Below are 15,226 nucleotides of genomic sequence, written 5' to 3' on the forward strand. Positions count from 1 at the left end.
TATCAACTAGGCCAATTCCTTAAGGTGGATGGGCGGGAGGAGGTCCTCTGCGCTATATGTCGAGCGAGGTGTCGATATGGGAAATACTACACGTATTGTTGTACGTGCGAGCCTTGTGTATCAAAGCAACCTCCGTTGCCTTTACCCTTCACACTCTCACCGAGGGAACTTGAGGAAATTCGCTGTCTCCGGTGCCGGCACAAGGGTCTTAAGGACTTGGGAAAGCCGCCACGCGAATTTAAGCTCGAAGAAATGCTAATGGCGATAAAAATGAGTGAATTCGAGGATGTTAATGGGCTCATAGGCAGCCCGGAGTGGTTCGAAGAGGACATTGCTCATGGGAATTTCTAGGGCCATAGCTTTAGCTGGAATATTCAGTCTCGTCTGAAAACATGTTCATGCGTAGTCTGCACTACTGTAAGCAAGGTAATTTAATGTTTGCACAATCTAATACCTACTCAACCTGCGGGACGTCACTTGGGCAAAGGTGTGGCATAGAGAAGGGACATTCCGACATTCGTCTCCTCTACAACCGACCCAAGACTTGATGATACTGGATAAATGAGTTAGAGCAAGAATTCGAGGGCATGAAGATATCGGACTTAAATGCAAGTCCCAAGGACGCTACAATTGAGAATATACTCCTTAATACCGCTTCATGATCTTGCGCACGAAGGATGTCATCATCCGCAATACCATTCGGTGATCCGGACTGAGGATCAGGTTAGGGTAAGCCATGGGGGTCTTTTAATCCGGCGGATAATTCGAGCGGGATTGCCCGCAACAGAATGGAAAGGAGGAACATCCTACGAAGTTAGGCCACATTATGTTGGTAACGATGTACGAGAATGTTCAAGGTAAGAATGTAATAGATCTAGCTACTTACCTTTGTCGCCACTGACCTAGCACAATCATCCTCCCCTTTCCGACCTGCACACAACCGAGCACAGAAACACTCCGCATACCCAGACATCGTCCTCAATACGTACTTCCCTGCCATACACTGGTCCCTTCAAAACTTGCTGAGCGTTTCCGGAAAAATATCACTTGCAAGCTAATCTGCTGTTGAAATGCTACGTAGGTTTTTTCACTCTATCGCTGGCACTAAAGGTTGTTCTCCTCGTTTTATGGTGCTTGCCACCTTCCCAAGAACAAAGCTGTCCATTCCATCTGCTGTGATCGCGATGGTCAGCACTCTGGCGTTACTAATACTGTCACTCTACAAGCAAACACATTCAACGAGCCTTCGAGCTTGATCTGTCTTTATTTGCTAGGGACCCTCATATTTGAGATGGCACAAGTCCGGACCTTGTGGCTGTTTCAACCTGTAACCCGATGCCTGTTACCTGTATCGGAGATAAGTAAACGCTCAGAAGCTGGTCATATCTCGCCAGAAAGTACAACCGGAATTTTCAGTAAATGTACCTATTGGTGGCTTAATCGGTTGTTCATGGGGGCCTCTCGAGCCAAACTCTCTCTGGATGATCTGTATCCCCTCGACGAAGAACTCTCGTCTAAGTTTCTCGTCACCCGCCATGATCAGCGATGGAGAACAACAAATATGATTGCTACAAGATATTGATTAGGTATACTTTAAGATTATCGGGTAGTTCAAGACGGTACGGTACGTACGGAGTACATCCGTAGCAAAAGTCCGAAACACTCGTGGGTACTCGCGTACGTAAGCGGAAGCGGAGACACGGATGGTTAGCCCCGTCGGCAGATCCCGGGATGGTCCACGGCTCGGCCTTAAGATTACTGTAGTATGCCAAGCAACGCCACCTTTACTATACGCCGTATAGTCTGTATAATAAATGTTAAATTGATCGACTCTTAATATTGGAATAGAGTTCCGCCCCAACTCTCTAGTCTCATTCGACAGAAGTCACGTATCTCGTGTGCCGAGAAACGCTACCTTGATGTTTAATAAATGTTTAAATTGATTGACTCTTAATATCGGAATAGAGTTTCCTCGCAACCCTCTAGTCTCGTTCGACAGGAGTCACGCATTTCCGTCCTTAAATGGTGCCAGAGGTCACCCGTCTCTTATAGGACGGATAGGACGAATCCTATTAAGCTAGAGCTTGCTCGTATTTTCTTCCGCGACATTTGATCTTAAGAGAGCAGACCGCAGAGTTTATCGAGCATAATTAGTCACGAGGTCTACGATAGGCCTGCTAGCTCGTTGTAATTACTAGTGGATACGGTTTCGTCTCGCTAGAAGGATGAGGAGAGGAGGACGTGAAGTTGAAGTTGGCGTGTTTCAAAATTGTGGTTTAGGAATTAATCATATGAGGATGGAGGTAAATCCGAATTCGCATTCTATTACGATACCACTATCGATATAAGTACCCGTTCTCTTTGTTAAAAATACCTCTCGCAAACACATCGCTAGATCAGTTAGAAAGGAGGAATAGAAACAAAATTTGAAGTTACATCTTAAGTATAAGGGATTTAAGTTGGGAATTTCGGGAAAGACGCCATGAAAACAATGAGCATAGTCTTGAGGCTGGACTCGTTCTTTCTGGCGCTTTACGAATCACTCAAATAATCGTCCACTGTACATTCCCGTAAGGGACGTAACGAATAAGAAATACAGGCAGAACAGTAGTAACAGCAGCAAAACCAGTCCGTACAGAGGCGGCCCGGGGTATTATTATTTCACAACCTCAAAGACTTGCGACACGGTGACGTTCTTGCCAATCCCCTCAGAGTTTGCGGTATTTTGTTCGGAGTGTACGCTGGAAATAGAGTTCTCGCGCTGTTCGGGACCAACACAAGTGGAAATAAGATGCGCTTGATCGTTCTGGTTGGACAGGAAGAAGTTGTCGGTGGGTTTCAGGGCGTCGGAGCGATTGGCGCGATATTTCCGGCTTTCAAGCTCATGGCTATTCAAATAGCTGTTATTGGTGGCGGTTCCTCTCTTGCTTTTCACCCTGGTGAAGAAATGGCTCATTGCAGGTAGACAGGCACAGATTAGCCCGATCCCTGCTTCGGCGTTACTGTCGACATTCAGTCAGCGGCGACCGCGCAAGACCATCTGTTGATGGAAGAGAGAAGGGTTTTTCCTTACGCAGTCAAAACGCAGTGGATCCAGAACCACGTTGTGTTTGTCGTATTGCTTTCCGCCACCATGATCACTAGTCGCCAGACACTGAACGCCGTAGCAAGCCCCCGGCACCTAGTATTCCGACGACTCGCAATTTTTTTGCCCGTGTCATTTGAAGTGACCAGATCATTGGGACAGGCAAGATTAGAACCCACAAGTCGCTGGCGATGCTGATGACTGAGTCGGCAATAATGACATTCCGCTGGTTAAGACACTTGCCACCATTGGAAGTACCAAACCAGTATGCCGAGATAGGGTCACAGAAGAATATCTTGAGGAACAGCGCTGCGACGTAATAGCACAGCATGATGCCGATGCTGATGTATATGACTATAACCTTCCGGCGGTGGGGAGCAAAAATCCTTCCCATGACTGCTAGGAGAGCGATCTTGATCACAAAGACCATCGGAACATAAACCAGCGTGGTTGCGTAGGAGACCTGTGTTAATTCGCTCGTTAGCGCGCTGAAAGGATAAAAGAGAGGATTGGGTTGAACTTTTTGAAACTTGATGAACTCGGTCTCAGTGACATCCCATGCATTGTATCCACCACCGTAGACATTGACTGTATCTTGGTTAGCAATACCCATATCAAGTTTCAGGTAATCGAATGCGCACGTAGAAGCATGCAAGCGCAAAACACCATGAATAGGGCCTTTGAAGGAGTCAGCGTTAGACACGATCAACAGAGAGCTCAAGGAAGCCATACCCATCCAGCAACTGTAAAGTCTGTTGGAGTAAATAGTCAGTATCAAAGCATCCTCGATCTCAATGACAGGCTTTTACGCACAGTCTTCTGCATTGAAGCTCTGATGATATCGAGCTCTGATCCACAGACGTAGAGCCACAAACATCGTGACGACTATGATACACAATACTTGCGCCACGAGGTTCACTGTGTGTAAGACATCTTTAGGATGTGCAAAGTTGGAGGACTGCCCTATCGGCGGCGGGACGGCAGGTTGCTGCTCCATTCGCGTAGTTTTTGATGTCGTTAGTCGAGTTTCTTGTCCCGTTGTCAACCGTAGAAGCAAGGGCTGAACGTAGTACTCTTGGGCAGCATAGAATAGTAATTGAGGGTTGCTGGAAAGGCTGAGATAAGAGTCCCAAGAGATACTATGCAATCAGGATGTATCCAGAAGAAATTTGCATCACTAGTCGAGAGTGTCGCTCGGTACGGGGTACGCCATAGATTGTCTTGAGCTCGTCTGTCCTGACAGTGGTCTTCACGGCTCGGCCACCACACTAGAAATGGGTTTAAAGGAAAATCACTGCCTGGACAGTTCTGAAGGATTCACTAAATTCATTGGGTGGGGCTGATCGGGCCCGAAAGCCACCCGAGTGGAGCCAAGCCAAGGGCTGGTATTTCAGATACAGTGAGACAAAGGTCGTTGCGGCCGTCAGAGTTTAGCCCTCAAGAGTTTGGCCCCAAGACTTTAGCACCAGGGCCCCACAGCGGGCCGGACAAGGTTCATCGTTGATGACGGAGAAAAAATGCGGCCGAACGAATGCGGACAAAATTCGTGCCCCATTGCATGAACTGGTCAAGTAGAGAAGTGACAAAAAGGTTAATTCGGCACAATAGGTAGTTTTCGCTGTTGTGCTAACCGAAGAGCTTTTCTCCAATTTCAGAAAAACATGTTGTCATTTAGCTAAAGCTATAAAAAAGGGGCTCCCAGGAAAAAAATACGACTTGACATGTCTCCATAGATTGTTCATGTGGGGCCATAAGTCTATATAGTCTGTAATAACCGTTTTCCCTTTTCCGCTAGTGTGCTCATTATCTCTCAAACAAATGATGACTTCATCGTAGTTGGGAGATCTCGGGAGATATCAGCTCGGCCCATCGACGAAACTCTTCCCAAAAAGCACCAGCCCAGCTAATCTAAGACGAATTCGAGTTGTCGGCACAGGAGAATGCGGCACCTATAGCAAATGTCAATTATAGGTTGACGTTGTGTGCTGAAGCTCCCACACGTACCGATAGTTCCCTCGGCGTAGGCCGCCTTGATTTGGATGATGACGCCATAAGTTGCACCGACAAGGAAAAGTATACCAAGAAGGACCATTCCGATGTGGAGGACGAACTTGACCTTCTGCACAAGAGATCCCTTTAAGTAGTGGCCATGGTCGTGTAGCCAAAGTAGCCCGGGAAGGGATATAGCGAGCGGAGCAAAGCATAAAGATCCAACCAGGGCAATTAGGTAGTTGAAGATCGGAATAGCCTCAGCGAGAATGAATGAGATGGCGCCTAGAACGACCGTACAGGCAAGCCAAGTCCCCCAATGCGTCACCGTGTTGGCCTGCAAGTGACGGGTTTTGCCTAGGATTCGTACAAAGACGTATTTTGCCCCGACCTAGATACCGGTTTTAGTTGAAAATGCCATATAAATAGGACATGCAGAGTTCCTTACGTGAAGGTAGAGCGTGGCGCTCACAATCAGTCCTAGCAACGCAACGCCGTAGGATACCATCTTGATCGTTTGGCCGGCACTCTATATAGGAACCCGTTAGTTCACCATGGGATATTAGGCTAGCGCCGGGGTAGATGAGGATTACACACCCCTAATGACGGGCTGGCGACCCATTGTCCACACCAGCGGTAAACAACCAAGCTGAAGGCGAGATACGACGCCGTGACTAGCACCATGCAGGCGTATAGCGACTTCTTGTAGTCTTTCGGATTGCGCATCTCCGAGATGACGGGGAGAAAGGCACTGGTACCGGCGGAGGAGACGAATATGGTGCTAGAGGCGACCATACCGGCGGCGAAACCTGGATTGTTGATAGCCACATAACCAAGCTCGTAGGGGCCTGTCTGGGGTGCGGCAGCGGGTCGATCTCGTGTGGTGACGCCAATAACCACAATTAGCACAGCTGCATAAATCGAAGTGAACCCTGCATACGTGAGCCAGCCAACATGGGTGAGTTTGCGGATCGAGGCCGTCGCGATCACTACTACCATAGCCAAAAATGACCACCAGACAGTACACGCCGCATGGTGCGAGAGGGCATTCAACGCCGTCGACACCCCGATGATTCCGCTGCCTGTGACGAGAACATAGCCGATGATAAATAGAAGGCCAGTAATCTCTTTGCCGACGACGCCACCGACCACCTCCGCCATGTCGGCGATGGAGTGACAGTGAGGGCGGCGTAGGCGAAAGTTGCCTAGGATCACGAAGGCATATGTATTGAAGGCACCCCAGGCGACGATGCTAATCGCACCACCCACAGCACCGAGGGAGAGCAGCGACGAAGGGAGCGACAGCACACCGGTCGCAAAGAGGACCTTCACGAACAGAACGCACGCTTTGAACCAGCCCACATCACGAAAGCTAACGCCATCCGCCGTCTTCTTGAAGACTTCATGTTCTTCGGCCGAGTTTGGGATGCTTGCGCACTCCGGGTCATCCGAAGGAGGGCCTGTCTGCTCTTTCATTGTCATTGTAGGATGATCTGAGGATTAGACAGCTCTCGCCAGACTGAACCAAGGCGGAAAGAAAACCTCCTGTTTGAGAAGTGGACCACGCTGCAGCTGTGCGCTCCAATGGCAGCAATTGGGATCCCAGACAGCTGTTTATTAATTAAGAAACTCTATTTTAGGGAATTCCTTTTGACGGGATGGTGGCAGTACTTAGTTTGACCCCAAGTGCGATAGTGGTAATCTACAGTGGGTTCGCGGGCCGAGGCTAACTGTATGCACTTGTATAGATCTTGATGTTACTGTACTCTATACTCCACGTCTTGCTCCATAGCCAATAACTGGCCCACAAGTTGCAGGCGGCATGTCTGCACTTTCCGCGCCATTCATTGTATCCACAGCCAAGGAACGGCACAAGGCTCCATACTAGTGCAGATGCACTCGACGACCGATGCCCCGAATTGTACATGTAAAGGAATAATTTTAATGATGGAAAGTTAGACTTGGCCAATCTGTGCAGGGTTAATCCATTATTATTGTTACCCCTCATTCCTCCTTAACCTTTGCTTCTTTTTTGTATGGTGCGGGCACTGTCTTATTATTCCCACCAACAGAGCGAATTCGTCATGAATCAAGGATATCAACTCGGAGTTGATGTCGGCGGCACCTTCACCGACGTCTATGTCTTCACTCCTCACGGCCAAATCGTCCGCGCCAAAGTCCCAACCACAATCCCAGACCAAAGCATTGGCATTCATAACGGCATCGCCAAAGCCCGAGAAATCCTCAAGGCCCAATTCAACTGGTCTGGAAAGTTCCAGTTCATCCACCACGGCACCACAACAGCCACCAATGCTGTCCTAGAGGGCAAAGGAGCGCGTACCGCGCTCGTGGTCACAGCCGGCCACAAAGATATTCTGGCCCTGCGTCGGTCTCAGATCCCAGGCGGTCTAGGTGCCTGGCTATACTTCACTCCACCAGAGCCCATTGTCCCTCTGGAACGGGTCGTGCAATGCAAGGAGCGAATGTCGGTGCAGGGAGAGACTGTCACGGCTGTGGATATTGAGGATCTGCGACGGAGCTTGCGAGCGTTGGCGGGACAGAATCCCGAAGCCGTCGCCATTTCCCTCTTGAATTCACACAGTAATGACTCTCACGAACGAGTGGTGGAAGGGATCGTCCGCGAGGAGCTCGGCTCTGATGTGGCCGTTATATGTTCTGCTGATGTATTGCGCGAGGTTGGCGAGTACGAGCGAACGGTCACGACCTGTACCAATGCGCTGGTGAAACCTGTGGTCCAGACATATCTGCGGAATCTTGCTGATATGCTCATGACCGAAAGTGATACTATCCGGGTCCTCAAGAGCGACGGTGGCCTAACCAGCTTGACGCTGGCAGGGGAATTACCTGTCAATATCCTCATGTCGGGACCAGCTGGAGGTGTCGCAGGCGTGGCAGACATCGTGGCTCGAAATACCCCGTATAAGGACCTAATCACTCTGGACATGGGTGGTACCTCGACAGACTGTGCTCTGATTTATAAGGGCCAGCCTCAGCTGCGACGGGAAACAACCATCGACAACCTGTCTGTTCGCTCTCCGGCCGTCGATATCCACACCGTCGGAGCTGGTGGAGGCTCGATTGCGACATATATGGAGCTCACGGAGACGTTGCGGGTGGGCCCTGAAAGTGCAGGCGCATCACCAGGACCTGCATGCTATGGAAATAATGGAAGTCAGGCGACGGTCACGGATGCAATGCTGGTTCTGGGATATTTACCTCAAACCTTGTTAGGAGGGGACTTTGTGTTGGATGTGAAGGCGGCAATTGCGGCCGTAGAGAACATCGCGTCACAAATGAACCTCCCCGTCTCCCAGATTGCAGAAGACATTATCGCTCTCACCAACGAAACTATTTACGGGGCACTGCGTCTAGTTTCCGTGGAGCAGGGGTATGATCCTCGAGAATTTGCTCTAGTGGCTTTCGGCGGCGCTGGACCCCTGCATGCGAACGCCGTTGGTCAACTACTAGGGGCATGGCCAGTGATCATTCCTCCTTCGCCGGGTATCCTGTGCGCTCAGGGCGATGTGACAACCAAGATGAGCCACGAGAAATCTGCTACGTTTATTCAGTTGGTGTCCGAAACGACCGCAGCCGAAGTTCGAGACCAGTATTCTACGCTAGAGAAGCAGTGCCGGGAAACCCTACAGAGATCTTCAATTTCATCGTGGCCTATGACATGGAAGGCCCAATACCAGGCCGACCTCAGGTACAAGGGCCAGGCGTTGACAATCACGGTCGACCTGGAGGCAGATGAGCTGGCTATCAGCACTGACGTGTGGCGTGCTGCGTTACGGGAGAAATTTGACCGCCAGCACCAGCAGCTTTTCACCTACTGCCTACCGGATTTTGAATTAGAATTGATGCGGCTAGGAGTTGTACTGATCGATGACTCTCCTGTCATTGATATCCCACAGATTGAAAAGGCATTGTCCACCGAGCCCTCCCCAGCAGCTAAGATTGGGGAGCAGACCATCATCGTCCAAGGCCAGCAGCAAAAGGCTACACTCTGGGATCGCTCAAAGATCACTCAAAAGGGTGTCCAGGTAACCGGGCCATGCATCATCACAGAGATGGATAGCAACACGTTGATTCTGCCTGGTTACTACGGAGAGATAGACAGCATCGGGAATATTCTGATCAACCCGTTAGACAAAAAGCCCTCGATTTCGAGCAGCCATACACCCCAGTCGGCCAGTGATCTCGTCAAAAGCACTCCTCTAATTCCTACCTTGATATCTGCAGCTCTTGCCTCCATCCGAGGCGAGATGGATAAGATGATGCTACGGTGTAGCATGTCGCCAGCCATTCGAGAGCAACAAGACGAATTCAATGTTATTACAAACAGTAAAGGAAAGATGCTTGTTGGCCAGTTTGGCAGTTTCATCACCCAGTTCCTCGAAGTTTGGCATGGCACCATCGAGGAAGGCGATATATTCGTCACCAATGACACCTACCAGGTGCAGGGGGCAATCAGTCATCTAAATGACGTGATTGTATTATTGCCCATCTTCTACGAGCATCGAATCATCGGCTGGGCCTCGCAGTTCGGCCACTTGACGGACGTCGGTGGTATGGTTCCCGGGAGCATGTCTATTAACGCCACCTCAGTGTTCGACGATGGTGTCCAAATCCCCTGCGTCAAGCTATACAGTCGCGGCGTTATGAACTCCGATCTAGTGGAGCTTTTGTGCCGAAACTCCCGTCAGCCCGCGTGGTACCGCTCCGATCTAACAGCCATTGTAGCGGCATGTTCTATGGCCGCTAGACGAGTTTACGAGTTAGCAACCCGTTTTGGCTGTGAAGTTTACCTGGCTGCCTCTGATGAGCTATTGCACCGGAATCGCAGCGGACTAGCAAAGATTATCGAACGACAGTTTGACGACAAAGAGAGCAAATTCACGGACTTTGTTGACGACGATGGCCACGGGGTCGGACCTTGGGCTCTCAGCTGCTCTATGAAAAAGATTGACGGTCACCGGCTGCTGTTTGACTGGAACGGGACTTCTCCACAAAGCCGGCACAGTATCAACTTTTATCTGTCGGAGACTATGTTCAAAATGTTCATTGGGTACTATCTTATCGCGGCTGCTGCCCCGGGGACCGTCATCAACGATGGGTTCCACGACCTTATCGATGTGCATATCCCTGAAGGCACAGTGCTTAAGCCTGTCCGGCCCGCGCCAATCTCTTGCCGTACCCATCTCATGGGTCGTACACTCGATATTGTCCAAGCCCTAATCGGCCAAAAGAACGAAGCTTACCAAGCCGCAGCCGGATTTAGTGACTCGCCTCACTTCTTTTATTCCGGGTTCAAACCTAACGGCGAGTGGTATCAGCTTTATCAAATCGGATTCGGAGGTGTCCCTGCACGCCAGGCCGGCGACGGTCCCGATTGTCACTGCCTTTTCCCTGCGATCAAGTCCATCCCTACCGAAAGCATTGAGCTCAATTATCCATTACGTATTGAAGCCAATGAAAGCGTCGCTGACAGTGGCGGTCCTGGGTTCCACCGTGGCGGAAACGCCCAACGCACACAATATCGGTTCCTGTGCCGTGGTGAATTCAGTCTCCACGATGATCGGTGGTTTACCAAGCCATGGGGTCTGAAAGGTGGGAAACCAGGCCAGCGATCACGCAAGACCTTGTACCGGTACTCCAAGTCAGCTGAAAACCCACCCATTGAAATTCTGCCATCAAAATGTGACCATATCCGCGTTGACATCGGTGATCTCCTCGAGTGGGTGACCTGGGGCGGAGGCGGGCTGGGCGATCCTTTGACGCGACCTGCAGAAAAGGTCGCCCTTGAAGTCCATCGCAAGCTTGTTACGGTGGATGGAGCGCGCAACGGATATGGCGTTATCGTTAACAGCGATTTTACAGTTGACTATCCGTCAACTGAACAGCTGCGGACCAGGATGCGCTTGGAGCGTGCTCAGATTGGAGAACTTCCGATTTACGATCGCGGTGGAAGCATCGAGGAGTTGCGGGAAACATGTCTTGCAGAGACGGGGCTTGCTGCCCCTTCGCCTCAATGGGAGGTTGAACTGTATGGGCCTCATGCAGGAAAGGAGTATGTCAAGACATGGTACGCCGACATGAAAGTTCAGAACGGGTGGCAAATCGACTAGAAATTGTATGCTTAAGTAGTAGATTATGAGAATACGAGAATTGAGAGAACTTTTCAAATCTAACTTTGGTCAGCCGAGAGAGATGTTCAGGCTTTATATCTTTCGCTGCCAGGATGAAGAACACCGGGCATCTAGAGCAGTGATGTCGCCATTGACTTAATTATAACCATCTCATACACTCGTAACAAAATTTTAACTACGATTCTGGGACTTAAAGATCAAAAGCAATCTCCCGTCGAACATAGCTATGAATATAAGCACTTCTGTAGTCTGGGGCTTCCCCCAAGGTGTAGCAAGGAGTAGTCAGGAACCAATCATATTCCCCAGGCCTACTATTCAGGTGCCCTTCGTTCCAACATTATTTTCCCGTTCTCGATTTGCCTCCTCTCTCCACCTTGGAGTGGCATGGTCCTATTTCACTCGAAAGGTCCAGAAGCCTTCAAGAGCCAGGTGCTGATCGGTTTTGGTCGGAGATTAGGATTCATGTTATTTGCACGCAAGAGGAAAACGGAGGGGTCTCTCTTGTCCCTCTCCAGCAAAACGGGGCCACTAGCCGCCTAATAATTTGACGGCCCGATCTAGCATAGCAGGAGCTCCAATACATTTCAGCAGTTTTAAAGTGTGGCTTTACTACCACCCCCAATGTTTTGAGGCGCAGCATGCGGTAGTTGATTTTGAAAGGCGGCGCCAGGCCCCTCGGCGAGATACTCTATTTATCTTTTTGAAGAGGTAAAGCAAAAAAAAAAAAAAAAAATATCTAGCTCTAATTTAGTGATTACTTGGCCAGACATTTAGCAACAATACCCTGGAACTGGTTGTCTAGGGCGGCGATCCCTGAGCCTAGACTCTTGATATTCTCCTTGCTCATGCCTCTCCGAGCTGTGCCCATGGCCGAGAACTCATCGGGATTACGCATACCACTAAACAGGAGGGTTTCCAGAATCATGAGTGGGGCCATCTTGGGGTCTTCCACGATGGCATAAATTGTGGTAGCACCCACCGCCGCATCACCAATCAACGTAATGATTCGCGATAGTCCAACGAAGGCATCTGCCACGAGATCCACCTCGCCCAAAAACGGCACAACCAGGAGTACCCCCATCAAAATATTGTTGATCAACTCCTTCTTCTTCGTCGCCTCGTATGAGTCGGCAACCTCGACCACTTCTTGCATGTTGGTCACAGCCTGACTGAGCATGAAGACCGCCATGGAAATCGATTGCACGAGATCGTCCGTGCCACCAAGCCATGACCCTAGTGCCAGCTCAATCTTCGCCACAGAGATGGTGGCTGTGAGGTTCTGCAAGTTCGGCAAGGCCTGGGTCATGATATCTTTGGGGTTGGTCACAGTAATGGCGCTGTCAGCTGCCTTGACGGGAATTCCTATATACTTCGAGTGGACTGGATCGCAGCCAATCTTATCCATAACGGGCGTACACGTCTCGTCAAAGGTGCTCGTCCCGAGCTGCACCCATGACGCGTCGATGCCATAGTCAGCGGACAGTTTATCGTAGAAGCCTTCTTCATCCACCAGTTCGTAGTAGACCGTATAGGTGCCCGAGATAATACCAATGTCTCCGGGGCACGATCCCGTGGTACTGTTCCGGCCAATATGGTTGTAGGTGCACCGGAAGAACTGGTTCCCTGGGCCATAGGGAGCTTCAACACGCATGAACTCATTCAGCTGATCGGGAATGATCTCTTTGATGTAGTCGACATATTCGTCAAATTTCGTGTCGTAGTTGTTTGTGATTCCCGTGTAGTTGTTCAGGGTCTGCTCGAGTACCGTTGCCAGCCCATCCAACGTGTAGAAGTCCACACATACTGGATCTAGATTGCCGACCGCGTCCTCCAACGCATCTAACGTGCTGAAATCCAGGGTGAAGTTGCAGACCGTGGGCTCAGCGCATGCGGGGTCCGACCCATCGTCATTCGCACAGCCGCCTGGAAGATCTGCATTGTCGACGCAAGTTGGACCCGGGCAGTAGCCTCGCTCGCAGGCAAAATTGCAGAGGCCACTGTCACTGCCGACGGTGGAAAGGCCAGTGGTACTGGCGTTAGCGGCTGGGGGGACGTTCAAAGGGCCCGTGGCTGTGCAGGTACAGTTATGGATAGGGCAGTATCCTACATTGCACCCATAGCTGCACAAGCCGGCGAAGGCACCAGACCCGGAGCCAGCCGTGCAAGTATCCGGGGTGAACGGCGAGATCGTGGGCACGGTGAGCGGGACCTCAACAGTGCCACATACACCCGCAATGCAATTGCCGTAATTGCAAGCAAAGGAACATAGACCGCTATAGCTGGCGCTCTCGCCCGCAGTGGGATATCCTTGAATGCCAGTGGCCACAGGCAGCTTAGCCTGGGGTCCCATCTTCGAACACACGCAGGCGCCTAAAGGACAGTACCCTAGGCTGCAGGTGAAGTCACACAACCCGGCAAAGTTGCCCTTGCCCCAACCCTGAATGAAGACCTGATTGGCCAGGGAGGGAGACTTAACAGATATCGAGTTTCCGGCCATCTCACTGCCGACCCAGGCGTTCCAATTTTCGATCCCCATGGTGTTAGAACACCCGCTGGAAATTGATTCTCCGCCGAGGGAGACCAGGGTGCCTCCAGCGCGAGTGATCGTGATATGTACATCCCCGGAATGGCCTGTGAAAGGCACACTACCGTGGTAGATGCCCGCGTTGCCGCTGGGAACATGAGTCCAAACGGCGCCCAGATCCACACCACCTATCGTGACCGTAACCTGGGCTGCAGAACCCAAGAGCGCAGAGTAGAAGATCTTATCTTGAGCGATATCCTTGACCTGATATTCTAACTGCAGCTGGCTCACTGTATTTCCCGTCGTGCCACCATCGGAAGCACACGCTCCGGCCGCATTAAGCCGATACCATGCCGACACACCTTCCTCTGTAATCGTGGTGACGTTTTGTTTGTAATTGTCGATGAGGAAGGGGAGAAAGGCTCGCCAGCCGCTATGATCATTGGCTTGGGCGTAGTTGAAAGGCGAATCCCCGTATCCGTCGCCGAATGCCACGTAGGTGGCATCGGCCAGTTCGTTGTGGCTGTCGTAAGAGGGTCCAATATAGTGGGACTCGCCATAATCGTTCCAAGAAATGATCTCCACAAATTCCGGCGCCAGATACATGACCTGCTGCCAACGATCATACCAAAGGTCGTCCCCGCGCCACATCCAATTTTTATCATAGCCGGGCATGTTGGTGAAGAACCAAGGCGAGACAGGCATCATATACGGTTTGCCATCCAGGAACTGCTGGTAGGAGGCATCGGTATAGGTATCCATGTCCGACGGTCCATATGGCCAGGCGGCCCAGTTAAAGAGACCATCTGCAATTCCATCGGCCTGCTCCATGGCAACCTTAGCTCCCAAGGATGACCAATCAGGTACAAAAAAGCAATTCGTCTCCTTCTTGATGTCTGCCCAGTCGGCAGCATTGCCAGGCCCTTCAAAGGTGGAGCACAAGGGTTGGCCGTTGTGATGCCAGTAGGTCAGCGAGGTGCCGGCGTAGGCATTGAGAAGCTCGATCACTTTTGCTTTGTCCCAGGGGCCATTCCCCGTGTAGTCAAATGAAAAAAACAGTTGGAATCCAGTATTCTTGGCCGCCAGGAAAGCATTTCCCAAGGAAGCCTCGGTAGTGCTCTCGTCATTGGCAATGTTGAGGGCAAACGCGTCAATATGGGCATGGATGGCCTCAGTCATATGGTCCTCCCAATCTGAGACTTTATATCCGGCCGTATTGGAGACCTGCTATAATCAGCCACGTTCCGCGTAAAGAGCCACCAATGCGGGTGTTCATGAGCATTACGAACCATAAAATGAGCAAACACTGCCCTTGCCTGGACCTTGAGAGTCAGGTAGCATGTTGCAACAACCAGACTCCGAAGGAGCTTCATTGTAAATCAAATAAAGAAAATACAAACGGACGCAAAAAGAAATCAGAGCTAGGCACGCCTTAGATGAGTGGGACAGAAAAGAAAA

General features: G+C 50.6%; 4 protein-coding genes across 4 annotated transcripts; 1 reads left to right on the forward strand and 3 right to left on the reverse strand.

The window, feature by feature from the left end:
* Positions 1-2,656: 2,656 nt before the first annotated feature.
* Positions 2,657-4,082, reverse strand: N7446_001015 (uncharacterized protein; the record flags this gene model as incomplete). Its single annotated transcript, XM_058509782.1, has 6 exons — positions 2,657-3,002; positions 3,074-3,154; positions 3,265-3,673; positions 3,727-3,763; positions 3,818-3,837; positions 3,899-4,082. The coding sequence occupies 6 exons, from the start codon at positions 4,080-4,082 to the stop codon at positions 2,657-2,659; spliced, it is 1,077 nt and encodes a 358-aa protein (XP_058378761.1).
* Positions 4,083-4,993: 911 nt separating this feature from the next.
* N7446_001016 (uncharacterized protein) lies at positions 4,994-6,556 on the reverse strand (the record flags this gene model as incomplete). The annotated part of the gene is made up of 4 exons (XM_058509783.1): positions 4,994-5,034; positions 5,090-5,465; positions 5,523-5,603; positions 5,672-6,556. 4 exons carry the CDS (start codon positions 6,554-6,556, stop codon positions 4,994-4,996), a joined length of 1,383 nt encoding a protein of 460 aa, XP_058378762.1.
* Positions 6,557-7,158: 602 nt separating this feature from the next.
* On the forward strand, positions 7,159-11,223 carry N7446_001017 (uncharacterized protein; the record flags this gene model as incomplete). Its single annotated transcript, XM_058509784.1, has 1 exon — positions 7,159-11,223. One exon carries the CDS (start codon positions 7,159-7,161, stop codon positions 11,221-11,223), a length of 4,065 nt encoding a protein of 1,354 aa, XP_058378763.1.
* Positions 11,224-11,998: 775 nt separating this feature from the next.
* N7446_001018 (glycoside hydrolase family 71 protein) lies at positions 11,999-15,141 on the reverse strand (the record flags this gene model as incomplete). Its single annotated transcript, XM_058509785.1, has 2 exons — positions 11,999-14,992; positions 15,058-15,141. 2 exons carry the CDS (start codon positions 15,139-15,141, stop codon positions 11,999-12,001), a joined length of 3,078 nt encoding a protein of 1,025 aa, XP_058378764.1.
* Positions 15,142-15,226: the final 85 nt, after the last annotated feature.

Source organism: Penicillium canescens (assembly GCF_028828765.1).
Source record: "Penicillium canescens strain IBT 15451 chromosome Unknown utg000001l_segment0_segment0, whole genome shotgun sequence".
Lineage (NCBI taxonomy): Eukaryota > Fungi > Ascomycota > Eurotiomycetes > Eurotiales > Aspergillaceae > Penicillium > Penicillium canescens.